At 43.3% G+C, this 19922-nt stretch overlaps 1 protein-coding gene across 2 annotated transcripts in view; it reads right to left on the minus strand.

Annotated features, from left to right (window-relative positions):
• LOC109869099 (copine-5-like) overlaps window positions 1–19922 on the minus strand; it is a 173829-nt gene that overhangs the window by 38979 nt on the left and 114928 nt on the right. For both annotated transcript variants that reach the window (XM_031804051.1, XM_031804050.1), the window contains 4 exons: window positions 15136–15177; window positions 14681–14756; window positions 11101–11154; window positions 8060–8121 (listed from right to left, as the gene is read on the minus strand). In XM_031804051.1, coding sequence (XP_031659911.1) covers window positions 8060–8121; window positions 11101–11154; window positions 14681–14756; window positions 15136–15177 — 234 coding nt within the window. The remainder of the gene's footprint in view (window positions 1–8059; window positions 8122–11100; window positions 11155–14680; window positions 14757–15135; window positions 15178–19922) is intronic.

Below are 19922 nucleotides of genomic sequence, written 5' to 3' on the forward strand. Positions count from 1 at the left end.
CCGAATTGCTGTTCTTGCTTCTAGGCTAAATGAACAAGGCCAATGGTATATCAAGTATGTTCATGCTACAGCAATGGCAAGGACCCAGAGGAACGCAAATAGAAACCACATATCACTTAGATGCTAATCACACAATTTATAGCAATGAACATTCTCACTCTCCTTCTGTTTCTCTCTTTCCCTCTGGGTGACAAAAACCACTGTATAATAAAACACCATTACAAGACAACACATGCACAGACCAACTACACACATAACGCAATTGCAGAGCAAACCAGTATCAATCATTGTGTGATATCATTCTTACAACCCTGTATTTTCATATAATACTATAATATCAAATAACAAATCATTTTGTATTTAGGCTTCATCCCCAGCGTGTGTTTATTTAATTTTAAAGTAGAACTGACAGCATTTTAACAACATTAAATCTTATTAAAATCTGTTCATTTACACCCCCAGGAAGAATATGACAATTTAAAAATATATATATTCTGACAAGCGAGCACTTAGATATGGTCTTTTTCATAAGTTCCTAGATTGTTTTGTAGCGACGTATACCAAGTCATTTGTGAAAATTCTATAGCAATATAGAGTGGGGAAAGGGGCCGTGCTTTTGGACAATTAATAGCCACTGCAGCAAATAAATAATAAATAAATAATAAAACTATCTGTCCCATCCAGGACCGGAGTCTACGCAGATCGGTGTGCTATAGCCAATCAGAGCTACAGTAGGCCTTTATGCAAACAAGACATTTGCAAGCACAGGCCTGTCATCAATCACTTTGAACTGGACTGTGTGTTTACAGGCAGTAGGGCCTGCCATCATTCATTTTGAGTTGGACTGTGTGTCTACAGGCAGTAGGGCCTGTCATCATTCACTTTGAACTGGACTGTGTGTTTACAGGCAGTAGGGCCTGTCATCAATCACTTTGAACTGGACTGTGTGTTTACAGGCAGTAGGGCCTGTCATCATTCACTATGAACTGGACTGTGTGTTTACAGGTCAGTAGCAAAAGCGTGACTTTAGATCATTAGAACACATTCGCTAAAAGCCACAAAATACACCTGAATGGATTTCTGTTGATACTATTTCTAAATACCACGGTGAGTCCTCTTATATTTGCGAACTTTACAGTCCTATTGATGAAACAACCATGAAAAGGTAGGTTATCTCTTATGCACATCAACAACAAAAGAGCAACAACTAATGCTAGCAAGAGCAAGATTAGCTCAAATCCAACAAAGGAACATTAGATAAATCCCCCCCCAAAATGTCAGCTAGTTGGCCGTCAAAATTGCACTGATAAACAATGGGGAATTGTAGCCTACTCATCCTTCTGTGTGTGTAATGAACACGATGGCAGACAGAGAGCTGGTTTCAAGCACAGGGCGCACTAGGTGTTTATTTGTAAAGGACCACAGGAGGAGGCAGGTAGCTGGGTCCAGGGGCAGGCAGAAGGTCATACATAGAAGGTCCAAAAAGGCAACAGTACAGGCAGGGAAAAGGCTAGTAACGTCGCCCGGGAGATCAGGCAATAGGTAGATAACAGGAAATCCGATAGGCTAAAGTACAGGCAGGGAATAGGCAAAAGGCGTCGTTAGTGAGGCAGGCTAAAACTATCATACACGGGAGGATTAAATTACGGGGAAACACAGAGCTCCTAATAGAAGTGTGTCACAAAACAAACAATACCTCACAATGACGGGGTGCAAAGAACTGAACTAACATTGATCATGCATTGAACTGCATTCATCTATTCTGCCAACAATGCATTAGTGTACGTTATGGAATGTTGAGTCAAATAGAACACATTTTTAAATCCACTAATGAAGTTGATTTTGTAGCATAAACGGGGAATTTGATACTTTTTACTGATATTATGATTGTTTGTTTGTTTCATATCTGCAAAATAGTTAAAACGCTGTCAGTTCCACTTTAACCACTAAGGCCAGAGGTGGTGTGGTATATGGTCAATATACCACGGATAAGGGCTGTTCTTAGGCATGACGCAACGTGAACCACCGAGGTGCATTAATGCTATTATAAACTGGTTACCAACATAATTAGAAGAGTTAACAAGTAGTTTTGCTTCATACCTGTGGTATATTATCACATATACCACAGCTTTCAGCCAATCAGCACCCAGGAGCCAAACTACCCAGTCTACAAAATGAAATAGATCATTTAGGCTTCCTCCCCAAAACTGTCCCCATAGGAGAACACTTTGAAGAACCCTTTTTGGTTCCAGGTAGAACCCCTTTGGCTTCAAGTAGAACCCATTCGGGTTCCATGTAGAACCCCTTTCTACAGAGGGTTCTACATGGAACACAAAAGGGTTATTTCTACCTAGAACCAAAAAGGGTTCTCGTATGGGGACATCCGAATAACCCTTTTTGAACCCCCTTTTTCTAAGAGTGCAGTGTGTTCATTCAGCATGAGATATATTGACTTCCACCCCCATTCCACTGACAACCTTAACCAGAACCAAATGAAAAATCTAATCTGTGGTAAAAAAAGGTTATATCATGCCTTTTCACTTAATCCGCAGACTATATTTCGCTCCATCTATTTAAACATTAAATAAGAGACTTAAATACAACAGACGTCTTAAATAATCCATTCCTTCAGGCGAGATTTTATTAATTAAAAAAAAGATTTAATTCAAAAAAAAGAAACATTCAATAAAAGGGTAATGAAAGACGATAACTCTCTCTGAGGCAGTGTGTGTGTGAGAGTGTGTGTACGTCTGGCGTAAGTGTGTGTGACTTAATGACCCCTATTATAATCCACATATCACTTCAACATGAATCAAAAACCTATTAAACTCCCAGAATTATCACATGGGATCTGTGGCCCCGGGAAAGAGAAATCACCTCTTATCCGCTAAGAGCCCATAAATCATACTAAATTGATCAAAGTCAATATGTGTTTGGTTGCCTGTTAGTACGTGAGTGGTTTTGTGAGTCTAAACACACAGGAGACTGAAAGGAATCCAAAGCAACCGTAGTATCATCAATGTCCACTCTAACAGTCTGCTTCTTGTAGTGTAGCGTGGTGAGTCCTATTCACTCACTCACATAGTAAAAGTCTACTAGATAAATACAGGATTTCTAAAGCACAGGACTAGTGGTTGAGTCTTAGATACTAGTGGTCAGCATAGGTAGTCTGAATCCCAAATCAACTCTTGCCTCTACCTCCTAGACACTTAGCGGTAGAGGTACATCTGAGAGGATTGGATAGGTCGAAGCACAATGGTGATAGCTTAATCTTGCCATTTGATAGGCCAGATGGAGTTGTTGTCAGATGGAGTATGTCTGTCTCTTGACAGACATATTTAGTTCTGGGTGCCGAGAGAGATTACCATATTGTGGACACCTGTTCAATCCTTTCAGATCTCTCAAGTCTCTGGGGTAGGGGCTTGATTTGGAATGGTGTGATAAACTAGCTCCTTTTCTTTATGGGTGGGTGGATGGGTGGATGGTTGGGTGGGTGGGTGGATGGAATGTTGGGTGGGTGGATGGTTGGGTGGATGGGTGGGTGGATGGGTGGGTGGATGGGTGGGTGGATGGATGGTTGGGTGGATGGGTGGATGGGTGGATGGATGGGTGGATGGATGGTTGGGTGGATGGGTGGATGGATGGTTGGATGGATGGATGGATGGGTGGATGGATGGGTGGATGGATGGTTGGGTGGATGGGTGGATGGATGGATGGGTGGATGGAATGTTGGGTGGGTGGATGGTTGGGTGGATGGGTGGGTGGGTGGATGGTTGGGTGAATGGATGGGTGGATGGATGGGTGGATGGATGGATGGATGGATGGATGGATGGATGGATGGTTGGTTGGGTGGGTGGGTGGATGGAATGTTGGGTGGGTGGGGTAGTAGGATGGAATGTTGGATGGGTGGGTGGGTGGGTGGGTGGGTGGGTGGGTGGGTGGGTGGGTGGGTGGGTGGGTGGGTGGGTGGGTGGATGGATGGATGGTTGGGTGGATGGGTGGATGGATGGTTGGGTGGGTGGGTGGATGGAATGTTGGATGGGTGGTTGAGTGGGTGGGTGGATGGTTGGGTGGATGGTTATAGTTGGGTGGGTAGGTGTGTGTGTGGGTGGATTAATGTTTGGGTGGGTGGGTGGAAGATGGGTGGGACAGTGAGAGGCCATGAGGGTCACTGGCAGATGTAGGACACAGTCGCCAAACAACCTAACACTGACCAGAACTGACAGTGCAGCACAAGGACTGCTGCAGAGCTGAAACCAGGACAGCTACCACAGATCCACTGCGAGGAAGCGTTTTCATATAGAGTATGTGACAGGTTGAATGAAGCTTCCCGTTAAAGGCCTAAAACCCACTTCATATTTTATACAGTCGTCACACGTCCATACTCCTTACTCCATATTTCATGGTCATTCATCTTAATTCATACATGTTCTGTCAAGGGTTGACAGTAAGAGGCAGACCACCTTGTCTCCTTCGGGCAGAGACTCACCCAGTGGAGAATTTATATCATTGCATATCTATCAATCAAACCGATTCGCAGGAAGACTGGTGGTTCTAGAAATGGTAATTAGGGCTGTGACAGTCATGAAATGTTGGATAATGATAATTGGCAAGCCAAATGACTGCAGTCTCTGTTCTAATAGGAAAAAAAAAAAAACGTTAAAAGAATGAATCATTTGGATGCACATTTTTGGGGTGTTGCACATGTTCTCCATTTCCTCCTGACTGCATGTGCTGCCATAGAAATGGAACGAATAGAACGGCATCCGATTCAAGTCAAATGTGTGGACTGGCGAGTTGTCACTCGTTAAAACAGCCACAAAGCTAATAACCCTGCCTATTTCTACAATTTCTCTTTTTAAAATGTCATTTTAAACCTAACCTTAACCCTAACCACACTGCTTACCTAAAGCCTAACCCTAACCTTAAATTAAGCTGAAAATGCTCATTTTTGTTTTCATTAATTTTTACAATATGCCTGTGCTATCTAGTTGAAACTGGACTGGTAGCCATTGTAAGTGTACCCATAGGAGCAAAGCAGGAAATAAAAGCAGGAAGTAAAAGCAGGACATAAAAGCAGGAAGTGTACTCATCAATATGTGCTGTGATTTGTTGATTCAACCCAACTGACATTACAAAAAATACAATCCATTGCATGAACCACATCAGTTAACATCATTTGAATGAACATTCTACATTACCATGGAAATGATTGCATCACAATACCAGGCAGCCATTGTGAGTGTACCCTTGAGTTTACCAGTCAAATCGCCAGGGTTAGAGGTTCCAAGCCCATTTTATTAATGGTTTGCTACATGGTGGGGCTGGCACAATGGATAAAATAAAATAAAATAATTGTCATAAACGTACAAAAATGTATTAGGGAACGAACAGCTGACTGAAGACAGGAATTGAGTTGGTTTCTGCGATAACATGGCCCATCAACAATGTGATCAAACTTTGTTGACGCTTGCTGAAACAAGCTACTGCATAAACATTGCAACCTCATGTCACTGGCTGCTTTATGTGAATCTAACAGCAGCTAGGTGTCAGGAGCATGGGTGCTAGCTATAACGTAAATAATCAGTCACAATCATCAGTGGGCGTTGAGTGGTGGTGGAGAGAGAGGCTGCTCTCCTCTCTGTAAAACAACTCTGAAGGTGAGTCTGTGTCTGACAGACAGGCAGAGCATTACAGTTGGCAGCAAGCGTCCCAAATGGCACCCTATTCCCTATGTAGTGCACTACTTTGACCAGTGCCTATAGGGTGTAGTGCAATATAAAGGGAACAGGGTGTCTCCGACAGCCAGGCAGCCCCAACAGAACAGGAAGAAGTACATTTTTGACCAGTGCACTATATAGAGATTATCGTGCCATTTGAGAAACACATAAAGACATACTTAAAACAGTAATAGGTTTCATTTAGGGTCTTATACATGTCATTTTATCTTTTGATCACATGCCACCTATCACCAATATTTTTTCACACATCACCAATCATAAATTACAGCTCATGGGTTTCTCAGAAACCAATGTGTAAACACTGGCCCAAATCAAACAGACAACTACTATCATTCCTAGTGGACATGCGCACCTGTACAATCATTCTGTTTGGGGGTCATGAACAAGCTGTTCGGTAACCTTGGCCTCAGCATCCCCGTCTCCCCTCCCTCTCCCTCCTTGGTGATCTGTCCATAACAAATACCCCACCTCAATCTCCGTACTGGAACAAGGATCTCCATGCTGGATCTCCGTACTGGAACAAGGATCTTCCATACTGGATCTCCGTACTGGAACAAGGATCTCCATACTGGATCTCTGTACTGGAACAAGGATCTTCCATACTGGATCTCCGTACTGGAACAAGGATCTCCATACTGGATCTCCGTACTGGAACAAGGATCTCCATACTGGATCTCCGTACTGGAACAAGGATCTTCCATACTGGATCTCCGTACTGGAACAAGGATCTTCCATACTGGATCTCCGTACTGGAACAAGGATCTCCATACTGGATCTCCGTACTGGAACAAGGATCTCCGTACTGGATCTCCGTACTGGAACAAGGATCTCCATACTGGATCTCCGTACTGGAACAAGGATCTCCATACTGGATCTCTGTACTGGAACAAGGATCTCCATACTGGATCTCCGTACTGGAACAAGGATCTCCATACTGGATCTCCGTACTGGAACAAGGATCTCCATACTGGATCTCCGTACTGGAACAAGGATCTCCATACTGGATCTCTGTACTGGAACAAGGATCTCCATACTGGATCTCCGTACTGGATCTCCGTACTGGAACAAGGATCTCCATACTGGATCTCCGTACTGTAACAAGGATCTCCATACTGGATCTCCATACTGGAACAAGGATCTCCATGCTGCATTGGCTCAATCTGTTAACTGACCACTTCCCTTAAAAGACACAATCGTACTACGACACCTGGTCCCCCTTCCTTCACTTCTAGGATGTTAACTGATACTGCCCTCCCCTAAATATGTCAAAATAAACTATTGTACTAAATCTGTTTTACTGTTATTACCATTATTATTATTATTGTTATTATTATAATTAAATTTTTACAAGGTAACTATGCAATGTGATGATGCAATCTCCCCACCACCATTGTCATGTTTTGTTTGTCTTGTATCTTCTAAGTTGTATTCCCCTAAAAAACTATATATATATATATAATTCTATAACCCTGCCTGCCTGTGTCTATAGTACATGTTCACAAGACATAAAATATATCTAATCTCCTCTCACTATTTCTCAAATCTGTCAGATTCAACACAAAGTGGGCTCCCGAGTGGCGCAGAAGTCTAAGACACTGCATCTCAGTGCTAAGAGGCTTAACTGCAGCTCCTGGTTCGAATTCAAGCTGGGAGTACCCATACGACAGTGCACAGTTGGCCCAGTGTCGTCTGGCTTAGGCCGTCATGGTAAATAAGAATTTGTTCTTAACTGACTTGCCTAGTAGAATAAAAAAGTGAATTGGAGATTCTGCAATGCCTTTGAAGGACAGTAGAAGTTGTCCTTCTGACTTGAGCCTAGTTGCCATGTTTCTGAATATTGAAATACTGTAATGAAGGGCCTCCCGGGTGGCGCAGTGGTTAAGGGTGCTGTACTGCAGCGCCAGCTGTGCCACCAGAGACTGGGTTCGCGCCCAGGCTCTGTCGTAACCACGACTGGGAGGTCCGCACAATTGGCCTAGCGTCGTCCGGGTTAGGGAGGGTTTGGCCGGTAGGGATATCCTGGTCTCATCGCGGGCCGGGCGCAGTGCGCGCTAACCAAGGTTGCCAGGTGCACAGTGTTTCCTCCGACACATTGGTGCGGCTGTGTTAAGAAGCAGTGCGGCTTGGTTGGGTTGTGTATCGGAGGACGCATGACTTTCAACCTTCGTCTCTCCCGAGCCCCTACAGGAGTTGTAGCGATGAGACAAGATAGTAGCTACTAACAATTGGATACCACGAAATGGGGGAGAAAAAGGGGTAAAATTACAAGAACAAAAACAACAAAAAATACTGTAATCTATACTTCTGGACCAACTCACCCTCCTTTGATGTAGTCCAGGAAGGTGTGTTCTGACTCCACCGTGAAAGACAGCAAAGTCACCTGGGTAAAGATGACATTCAAAACAGTTACCCAAGTGGTGAAAATAATTTCACCACTTAGGTAATCAACACAAACATTATTTATTTACCCAATTAAACAATTGTTCTCAACAGTAGTGTCACCAGGGTAAAAAAATACATTCAAAACTGTTTTATTTTCTGAAGGTCGCTTACCCACTTAGGTAATCAACACCAAAACAATTTATTTACCAACCACATCAGTAATCAACTTAATCCCAAATTACCTATTGAAATATTAAACCCATTAATCGTTAACCCCAGGGCCCGAAGGCTAACAAAACCAACTGCCACCCAGGAATGATTAATCTAGGTAGAAGGAGTTTGTTTGATATCAGAGCGGCGCAAGCACGCACACACACACACACACACACACACACACACACACACACACACACACACACACACACACACACACACACACACACACACACACACACACACACACACACACACACACACACACACACACACACACACACAAACACACACACACAAACAAACAGATCCATCCATCTTTATGAGTTATGAGAGCAACATGATTGATGACTTGCTCTGTGATTTTAATCATCTAGCCACAGTCATCCTATTGAGGCTCTGCATCCCAAACGGTGTGCGTTTGCCCAGGCAATAATAACAATTCACTGTCTCCTAAACATCAGCCACTGCCTGGGCATGGCAGCCACTCAGTCACTGAAACTGTAGGACAATGGGACGTGTGGAAGAGGACTGATTGGACAACAAAACACGGAGGACTGATTGGACAACAAAACACGGAGGAAGAGTGAAGTTGCAGCAACTCAGGCACTGATTGGACAACAGGACATGGAGGAGGAGTGAAGAAGCAGCAACTCAGTCACTGATAGGACGAAACACCACCAGGTGGTGAAGGTAGGAAACAACATCTCCACTCCGCTGATCCTATACACTGGGGCCCCACAAGGGCGCGTTCTCAGCCCTCTCCTGTACTCCCTGTTCACCCACAACTGCGTGGCCATGCACGCCTCCACCTCAATCATCAAGTTTGCAGACGACACTACAGTGGTAGGCTTGATTACCAACAACGACGAGAAGGCCTACAAGGAGGAGGTGAGGGCTCCTCAGAGTGTGGTGTCAGTAAAATAACCTCTTACTCAATGTCAGCAAAACAAAATAAATGATTGTGGACTTCAGGAAACAGCAAAGGGAGCAGCCCCCTATCCACATCGACTGGACAGCAGTGGAGAAGGTGGAAAGTTTTAAGTTCCTCATTGTACATATCACCGACAAACTGAAATGGTCCACGCACACTCTTCAACCTCAGGAATCTGGAAAAATGTGGCTTGTCACCAAAAACCCTCACTAACTTTTACAGATGCACAACAGAACATCCTGTCGGGTTGCAGGTGTAGAGTAGGTGTGATGGAGAGCATCGTGTCGGGTTGCAGGTGTAGATAGGTGTGATGGAGAGCATCCTGTCGGGTTGCAGGTGTAGAGTAGGTGTGATGGAGAGCATCCTGTCGGGTTGCAGGTGTAGAGTAGGTGTGATGGAGAGCATCCTGTCGGGTTGTATCACCGCCTGGTACAGTAACTGCTCCTTCCACAACCGCAGGGCTCTCCAGAGGATAGTGAGGTCTGCACAACGGATCACCGGGGGCAAACTACCTGCCCTCCAGGACACCTGCAGCACCCGATGTCATAGGAAAGCTCATAAAGATCCTCAAGGACAATAACCACCCGAGCCACTGCCTGTTCACCCTACTCCAATCCAGAAAGCAAGGTCAGTACAGGTGCAACAGAGCTGGGACCGAGAGATTGAAAAACAGCTTCTATCTCAAGGCCATCCGATTGTTAAACAGCCACCACTAACACAGAGAGGCTGCTGCCTACCTACAGACTTGATATCATTGGCCACTTAAATAAATGGAACACTAGTCACTATTTAATAATGCTACTTTAAGAATGTCTACATATCTCGCATTACTCATTTCATATGTATATACTGTATACTGCATCCTTCACTATATATTCTTTACTATATATTGCATCTTAGCCGCTCTGTCACAGCTCATCCATATATTTTATACTTACATATTCTCATCCCATTCCTTTACTAGATTGTGTGCATTAGGTTTTGAGGTGGAATTTGTTAGATATTACCTGTTAGATACTGCTGCACTGTCGGATCTAGAAGCACAAGCATTTCACTACACTCGCAATAACATCTGCTAACCATGTGTACGTGACCAATAACATCTGATTTAGTTTGACATGTGGAGGAGGAGTTAAGAAGCAGCAACTCAGTCACTGATAGGACAAGACATGTGGAGGAGGAGTTAAGAAGCAGCAACTCAGTCACTGATAGGACAACAAGACATGTGGAGGAGGAGTTAAGAAGCAGCAACTCAGTCACTGATAGGACAACAAGTCATGTGGAGGAGGAGTTAAGAAGCAGCAACTCAGTCACTGATAGGACAACAAGACATGCGGAGGAGTTAAGAAGCAGCAACTCAGTCACTGATAGGACAACAAGACATGCGGAGGAGTTAAGAAGCAGCAACTCAGTCACTGAAAGGACAGTTTTCATCTCTAAAGACTCTCACCAATTAACTTTATTTGAGGCCATTACAACTTATTTCTCTTCTAGTGATGTTCATTTAGCCTAGTCCCAGATCTGTTTGTGTTTAGTATTGCATGCCAAACATCGCAATGGTCCGTAGGAGTTAGATAGACAGCACATGCAGATCTGGCACCAGGCTAATGTTTATTATCTGGACCATAACAAAACAAAGTATCTATCTTGTCTAGGAATCAAACAATTAGCTACAGAAATTAAACCATTGCAATCCTCGTACTACAAACATAACAGTCATTAATGAACACAACAAACAGAGATGATGGGGAAGAAATATCCAGTCGCACCAGGCAAGAAGAGATTTTAACCTGGTGTTTTTTACAACAACAAAATGTTGTACTGACTCACCGTCCCAGAGTTGATGTATCTCTTCTTCTTGAACTTCTTCTTGGCGTTCACCACCTAGGATTCCACAGGCACAACATGAACATACATGATAATAATATCACGTAAAAAATGATCCCATTAAATGTCTCCATTCCTCTGGGCCAATAAAGAACATCAGGTATTTTATTTAACCTTTATTTAACTAGGCAAGTCAGTTAAGAACAAATTCTTATTTTCAATGACGGCCTATGAACAGTGGGTTAACTGCCTGTTCAGGGGCAGAACAACAGATTTGTACCATGTCAGCTCGGGATATGAACTTGCAACCTTTCGGTTACTAGTCCAACGCTCTAGCCACTAGGCTACCCTGCCGCCCCGGGATGCTCGCCGTCCCCGTCCCCCCATCCCCGTCCCTCCATCCCCGTCCCCGTCCCCCCATATGTAACGGGGCATGTGAACTCAGTCCCATAACTGCAGTGGGTAACGCTGAAATACCAGACCCTCAGGCTTAGTGTAGTACACATGTTATTCCAGCCGGATCATTCCTGGGTGTATTACATGTGTGTAATAACGAACGGGACGGAATCCACCAAGGTCTGTGTCTCCGAACGACACGTGTCAATATACATGTGTAAACACACACACACACACACACACACACACACACACACACACACACACACACACACACACACACACACACACACACACACACACACACACACACACACACACAGCGAGAAAATGAACTGATTACAGAGATGAGGGTGGGGAAGAGAGGTGATGTCTGATAGAGACTATAACATATCTGAGATCCTTATTGGATATTCAGCACCTGAGGCCACAGGAAGGCGGTCATAAGAGGATCAAGGTTATGTGAAACATCCCCAGCGCTCATTCTACAGGATCCACACATGGAAACACATGGCCGATGAAGTGCTGAATATCAAGTCAAAGGTAGCATTCCCTTCCCCTGTCTCCATCTGCTCCTTCCACTCCCTCGTCTCTCCCCCAGGGCCTCTATCCTCTCTGTCACGACGTTGTGGTTCTCCTCCAGGCCTATCTATACTCTTGGTCACAGTGCCAAGGTTCTTCCCAATTCTTCTCTATTCTATTTGTCACAGTGTCATGGTTTTCCCCCATTCCTCTCTATCCTCTCTGTCACAGTGCCACCATTCTTCCCCATTCCTCTCTATCCTCTTTGTCACAGTGTTGTGGTTCTCCTCCAGGCCTTTCTATCCTCTTTGTCACAGTGTTGTGGTTCTCCTCTAGGCCTCTCTATCCTCTTTGTCACAGTGTTGTGGTTCTTCCCCCATTCCTCTCTATCCTGTCTGTCATGGTGTTGTGGTTCTCCCCCAGGCATCTCTATCCTCTCTGTCACGGTGTTGTGGTTCTCCTCCAGGCATCTCTATCCTCTCTGTCACGGTGTGGTGGTTCTCCTCCAGGCATCTCTATCCTCTCTGTCACGGTGTTGTGGTTCTCCTCCAGGCATCTCTATCCTCTCTGTCACAATATTGTGACATCTATATCACTGTGTCAGGGTTCTTTTCCTGGCCTGGCAAAACAAAATAGCCAAATAGCATTCAAGTTTGCTCCGTTTTTTTGTTGATTCTTTCCAATGTGTCAAGTATTTATCTTTTTGTTTTCTCATGATTTGGTTGGGTCTAATTGTGTTGCTGTCCTGGGGCTCTGTGTTGTCTATTTGTGTTTGTGAACAGAGCTTTGTTATGGAATGTTTGGGAATCACTTCCTTTTAGGTGGTTGTAGAATTTAACAAATATTTTCTGGATTTTGATAAATAGCGGGTATTGCTCTGCATGCATTATTTTGGGTTTTATTTTTGCAGAATTCTGCATGCAGAATCTCAATTTGGTGTTTGTCCCATTTTGTGAATTATTGGTTGGTGAGCAGACCCCAAACCTCACAACCATAAAGGGCAATGGTTTCTATAACAGATTTTTGACAGATCTTAATTGGTATGTCACATTGTTTGTTCCTTTTGATGGCATAGAAGGCCCTTCTTGCCTTATCTCTCAGATTGATCACAGCTTTGCAGAAGCTACCTATGGTGCTGCGGTTTAGGCTGGGGTATGTATAGTTTTTTGTGGGCTCTACGGCAATGGAGTCTAGATGGAATTTGTATTTGTGGTCCTGGCAACTGGACCATTTTTGGAACACCATTATTTTTTATCTTACTGAGATTTAATGTCAGTGCCCAGGTCTGGCATAATTTGTGCAGAAGATCTAGGTGATGCTGTAGGCCCTCCTTGGTTGGTGACAGAAGCACCAGATCATCAGCAAACAGTAGACATTTGACTTCAGATTCTAGTAGAGTGAGGCCGGGTGCTGCAGACTGTTCTAGTGCCCTCGCCAATTCATTGATATATATGTTGAAGAGGGTGGGGCTTAAGCTGCATCCCTGTCTCACCCCGTGGCCCCGTGGAAAGAAATGTGTGTTTTTTGCCAATTTTAACTGCACAGTTGTTGTTTGTGTACATAGATTTTATAATGTTGTATGCTTTTCCCCCAACACCACTTTCCATAAATTTGTAAAAGCAGACCCTCAAGCCAAAATAAGTTAAAAGCTTTTTTGAAATCAAAAAAGTATGAAAAACCTTGCCTCTTTTTTTGGTATGTTTCTTTGTCAATTAGTGTGTGCAAGGTGAATACGTGGTGTGTCGTACGGTAATTCTCTTGCTCCCTTCCCCTAGTGGTTAGAGCGTTGGGCCAGTAACCGAAAGGTTGTTGGATCGAATCCCCGAACTGACAAAGTAAAAATCTGTCGTTCTGCCCCCTGAGCAAGGCAGTTAACCCACTGTTCCCCTGGAGCCGAAGACATGGATTTCGATTATGGCAGCCCCCCGCACCTCTCTGATTCAGAGGGGTTGGGTTAAATGGGGAAGACACATTTCAGTTGAAAGCATTCAGTTGTACTACTGACTAGGTATCCCCCATTTCCCCTTTCCAATATCAGGACTTAATGTAACGCGCCAACAGTTTTAATTATCAGGGACCAGCAGTAGACTCAGAGGGCCAATGACTAGTATCCTTATATTCACTTCACTGTACAGTACCCTATTCCCTATATAGGGCACTACTTTTGACCTGGGCCAATAAGGATCTAGTGCACTATGTAGGTTACATAATACGTAACCTAAGTACGCCTAATACCCATGCAAGGTTGTGGGAGGGAAGTGTAGTCTAGGCCTGGCTCTCTAGCACTGAACTGTAACTTTTCATCTCCTTCTAATCCCTTACATCATCCACTAGGATGTCCAGGTTGCAATATTAGCATAGCCAAACTCAGTGGGGTTCAGTGTGAACCAGGGGAAGTTATGCTAATGCTAGCATAAGGTTGAGTAGACACTAGCACTAATGCTAATATTGTAGTCCTGTAATATACTGTACGTCTCCTATCTGAGTTGCAGAGATATTATGTCAGAATTGCGCTTGCTATTCTCCTTCCTCCTACAAGGGCCTGTGGTCTATTTGATATGTTTTTGGTTTGGTTTATTATGTTATTCTCTGTTTTATCTGTATGCCTTTGGGAGACAAATTGGGTGAGTGCCCTGCCTCCCACCCTCCCTTCCTCTCCACTCACCTCGTACACATTGAACTGGCTCTGGCCCCGGGACAGGTCTCGGTAGCTGGTGGTGAATTCACCGATGAAGTCATGGCTGGAAGGTAAAGTACACCACAACAACAAAATGTCAGACTGTGTACATGGACATTCCCTCTGGGGTGTAGAAATTTAGAAATATGATGGATGTATTGTGTATTTGCCTCAAAAGAGCAGGAATTAAGCTGCTGAAACACATAACAGTGTTGTAGCAGTGAAACATGACAGTGTTGTAGCAGTGAAACATGACAGTGTTGTAGCAGTGAAACATAACAGTGTTGTCATGGTGCTTTATCTTGTAAAACATGATGAGGAAATCATTATTCTGCCATTCATGCATAAATCATTTCTCGTCTGGAAACGAATCAAGTGGAAACATTATCGAGTGTGGGTGTGTGGGGGTGTGTGTATGGGGGGGGGGTCTGTAGTGTCCTTACCTTCCATCTCTGTCCCAGTCGTACACCTCTGCCTTGATTGTCCTGAAAAAGAAAACACACCGAAGGATGAGGAATGTGTGGGTGTGTTAGTGTGTGTATATCTGTGTGTGTGTGTTAGTGTGCGTATATCTGTGGGTGTGTGTTAGTGTGTGTATATCTGTGGGTGTGTGTTAGTGTGTGTATATCTGTGTGTGTGTGTGTTAGTGTGTGTATATCTGTGTGTGTGTGTTAGTGTGTGTATATCTGTGTGTGTGTGTTAGTGTGTGTATATCTGTGTGTGTGTGTTAGTGTGTGTATATCTGTGTGTGTGTGTTAGTGTGTGTATATCTGTGTGTGTGTGTTAGTGTGTGCACATCTGTGTGTGTGTGTGTTAGTGTGTGCACATCTGTGGGTGTGTGTTAGTGTGTGCACATCTGTGTGTGTGTGTTAGTGTGTGCATATCAGTGTGTGTGTGTTAGTGTGTGTACATCTGTGTGTGTGTGTTAGTGTGTGCACATCTGTGTGTGTGTGTGTTAGTGTGTGCACATCTGTGGGTGTGTGTTAGTGTGTGCACATCTGTGTGTGTGTGTTAGTGTGTGCATATCAGTGTGTGTGTGTTAGTGTGTGCACATCTGTGTGTGTGTGTTAGTGTGTGCATATCTGTGTGTGTGTGTTAGTGTGTGCATATCTGTGTGTGTTAGTGTGTGTATATCTGTGTGTGTGTTAGTGTGTGTATATCTGTGTGTGTGTGTGTTAGTGTGTGCACATCTGTGTGTGTGTTAGTGTGTGCATATCTGTGTGTGTGTGTTAGTGTGTGCATATCTGTGTGTGTGTGTGTTAGTGTGTGCATATCTGTGTGTGTGTGTGTTAGTGTTTGTGTATCTGTGTGTGTGTTAGTGTTTGTGTATCTGTGTGTGTCAGTGTGTGTATATCTGTGTATGTGTGTTAGTGTTTGTGTATCTGTGTGTGTGTTAGTGTGTGTGTGTATCTGTGTGTGTGTTAGTGTGTGTATATCTGTGTGTGTGTTAGTGTGTGTATATCTGTGTGTGTGTTAGTGTTTGTGTATCTGTGTGTGTGTGTTAGTGTGTGTATATCTGTGTGTGTGTTAGTGTGTGTATATCTGTGTGTGTGTTAGTGTTTGTGTATCTGTGTGTGTGTGTTAGTGTGTATATCTGTGTGTGTGTTAGTGTTTGTGTATCTGTGTGTGTGTGTGTTTGTGTGTATATCTGTGTGTGTGTTAGTGTGTGTATATCTGTGTGTGTGTTAGTGTGTGTATATCTGTGTGTGTGTTAGTGTGTGTTAGTTCATATATCTACTTTCACTGGACCTCCCCCAGAGTCCTTCAGAGCAGGATTCTGGAATTCTCAAAAAGCTTCAATAGAACGAGTTTTTAGAATTTAAAGGGCCAATCTGAGATTCAAACAACAACAATGTGGCTTCTTGTTTGGTAAACTGAGTGATGGGGCTGGATAAATTAGATTTTGGATTGTGATGGAGAAAGACCGCTGAACTAAGCTCATGAGGCATTTATAAGTTATATTCTTCAATAATAATAAAAGTAATAAAAAAACAAAAAGATGTACCAATCAATTCTAGATTGCCCCTTTAAAATGCCTGAGAGCTGGACTCTTAAAAGACTCTGAGTTTGGTTTCCATAGCAGTGAGACTGGCCATTAAAGCTCATTACCCATTTAGTAACTGATAATTAAATTGATCTTAGCCAGAGCAGTTCACATAACACCCTTGAGACAAATGTTTGTGTGATTGCACATGAAAAGGTTTCAAAAGAGCATTTAAAGGGAGATGGAATTAAAACCAAACCAATCATCTCATCAACAGAATTTAAAAAAATGTAATGAAAAAAAGATGAGTAGATTTAAAAACCACATTAGCTAATTACATACTTTGAAAATAATAATCAAAGAAACCAATTAAGTCTGAAATGGCATATAGGATTGGAACAGACTCCTTTGTAATTACAATGAATGCGAAGTTTAAATTGAACTTGTGTTAGACATAACTGCTGCAAAACGTACTGCTGCCACACGTTGTGAACAAAACATTCAGTAAGTGCACTTCACAAAAATGGATGACAGACTTTAAATCACAATTTAATGGAAAATGTAACATTTGTGAGAAGAAGAAGAAGGAAGTTTCTATCGGAGGAAATAGAGACATAATAGAATGAGTTTCCAAAACTTTTGGGGTGAGTTATTTCCCTCCTCCCACCTGCCAAAGGTAGACAACAACCCCCTAAGGGGGGAACACATCATGATGATAAGAGTTCCCAAAATAAGTAGGAAGAAGCGGAGAACCCAAAATAAGCCCTCTGTGCCCTAGTCAAAGTAGTGCATTTGGGATGCAACTACTGCCTGGAAGACAGACACATCCTCTCATCCTCCACATCAGTCAGAAAAATATCATATGGGTTTACCCCACAGGCCCTGTCAATCAACTATCATCACTCAAACCAGGAGGGAGGAAACACTCTGCTTCAGTCTTAACCTGCTATCCCTGTCTAAATGTACACTGAGAGAGAGAGAAAGAGAGAGAGAGAGAGAGAGAGAGAGAGAGAGAGAGAGAGAGAGAGAGAGAGAGAGAGAGAGAGAGAGAGAGAGGAGAGAGAGAGAGAGAGAGAGGAGAGAGAGAGAGAGAGAGAGAGAGAGGGGGAGAGAGGGAGAACGAGAGGGAGAGAGAGAGAGGGGGAGAGAGGGAGAACGAGAGGGAGAGAGAGAGGGAGAGAGGGGGGAGAGAGAGAGGACAGGGAGAGAGACAGGGGCAGAGGGAGAGAGAGAGATGGAAAGAAAGAGCGAGACGGAAATAGAGAGAGAGACGGAAATAGAGAGAGAGACGGAAATAGAGAGAGGAGAGAGAGAGAGAGAGAGAGAGAGAGAGAGAGAGAGAGAGAGAGAGGGCGAGAGAGACAGAGAGGGGGACAGAGAGAGAGAGAGAGAGAGAGAGAAGAGAGAGAGAGAGAGGGACAGAGGGAGAGAGAGGGACAGAGAGAGAGAGAGGGACAGAGAGAGAGAGATGGAAAGAAAGAGAGAGACCAAAGAGAGAGAGGAGAGAGAGAGAGAGAGAGAGAGAGAGAGAGAGAGAGAGAGAGAGAGAGAGGGCGAGAGAGACAGAGAGGGGGACAGAGAGAGAGAGAGAGAGAGAGAGAGAGAGAGAGAGAGAGAGAGAGGGACAGAGAGAGAGACAGAGAGAGAGAGAGAGAGAGAGAGAGAGAGAGAGAGACCCCTGTCCTAACCCTTTGATAGACTAGAGATTAGGCTAGTATCCCTGATGATTCCCTACTGAAGCCAGTTAAAGTCAATTTGATCTCATTTCCCTTCTATGTCAATGTTGAAACCAAGGTGAAACAGAAAACCATCACTACTCAATAATGTGTATAACACAGTGACTACATAACACAGCATTACACAGTGACTACATAACACAGCATTACTCAGTGACTACATAACACAGCATTACACAGTGACTACATAACAGCATTACAAAGTGACTACATAACACAGCATTACACAGTGACTACATAACACAGAATTACACAGTGACTACATAACACAGCATTACACAGTGACTACATAACACAGAATTACACAGTGACTACATAACACAGCATAACACAGTGACTACATAACACAGAATTACACAGTGACTACATAACACAGCATTAGACAGTGACTACATAACACAGCATTACACAGTGACTACATAACACAGCATTACACAGTGACTACATAACACAGCATTACACAGTGACTACATAACACAGCATTACACAGTGACTACATAACACAGCATTACACAGTGACTACATAACACAGCATTAAACAGTGACTACATAACACAGCATTACACAGTGACTACATAACACAGCATTACACAGTGACTACATAACACATACATAACACAGCATTACACAGTGACTACATAACACAGCATTACACAGTGACTACATAACAGCATTACACAGTGACTACATAACACAGCATTACACAGTGACTACATAACACAGCATTACACAGTGACTACATAACACAGCATTAGACAGTGACTACATAACACAGCATTACACAGTGACTACATAAAGCAGCATTACACAGTGACTACATAACACAGCCTTACACAGTGACTACATAACACAGCATAACACAGTGACTACATAACAGCATTACACAGTGACTACATAACACAGCATTACACAGTGACTACATAACACAGCATTACACAGTGACTACATAACACAACATTACACAGTGACTACATAACACAGCATTACACAGTGACTACATAACACAGTGACTACATAACACAGCATTACACAGTGACTACATAACACAGCATTACACAGTGACTGCATAACACAGCATTACACAGTGACTACATAACACAGCATTACACAGTGACTACATAACACAGCATTACACAGTGACTACACAACACAGCATTACACAGTGACTACATAACACAGCATTACACAGTGACTACATAACACAGCATTACACAGTGACTACATAACACAGCATTACACAGTGACTACATAACACAGCATTACACAGTGACTACATAAAACAGTGACTACATAACACAGCATTACACAGTGACTACATAACACAGCATTACACAGTGACTACATAACACAGCATTAGACAGTGACTACATAACACAGCATTACACAGTGACTACATAACAGCATTACACAGTGACTACATAACACAGCATTAGACAGTAACTACATAACACAGCATTACACAGTGACTACATAACACAGCATTACACAGTGACTACATAACACAGCATTA

The sequence above is a fragment of the Oncorhynchus kisutch genome, linkage group LG24 (genome assembly GCF_002021735.2).
Source record: "Oncorhynchus kisutch isolate 150728-3 linkage group LG24, Okis_V2, whole genome shotgun sequence".
Lineage (NCBI taxonomy): Eukaryota > Metazoa > Chordata > Actinopteri > Salmoniformes > Salmonidae > Oncorhynchus > Oncorhynchus kisutch.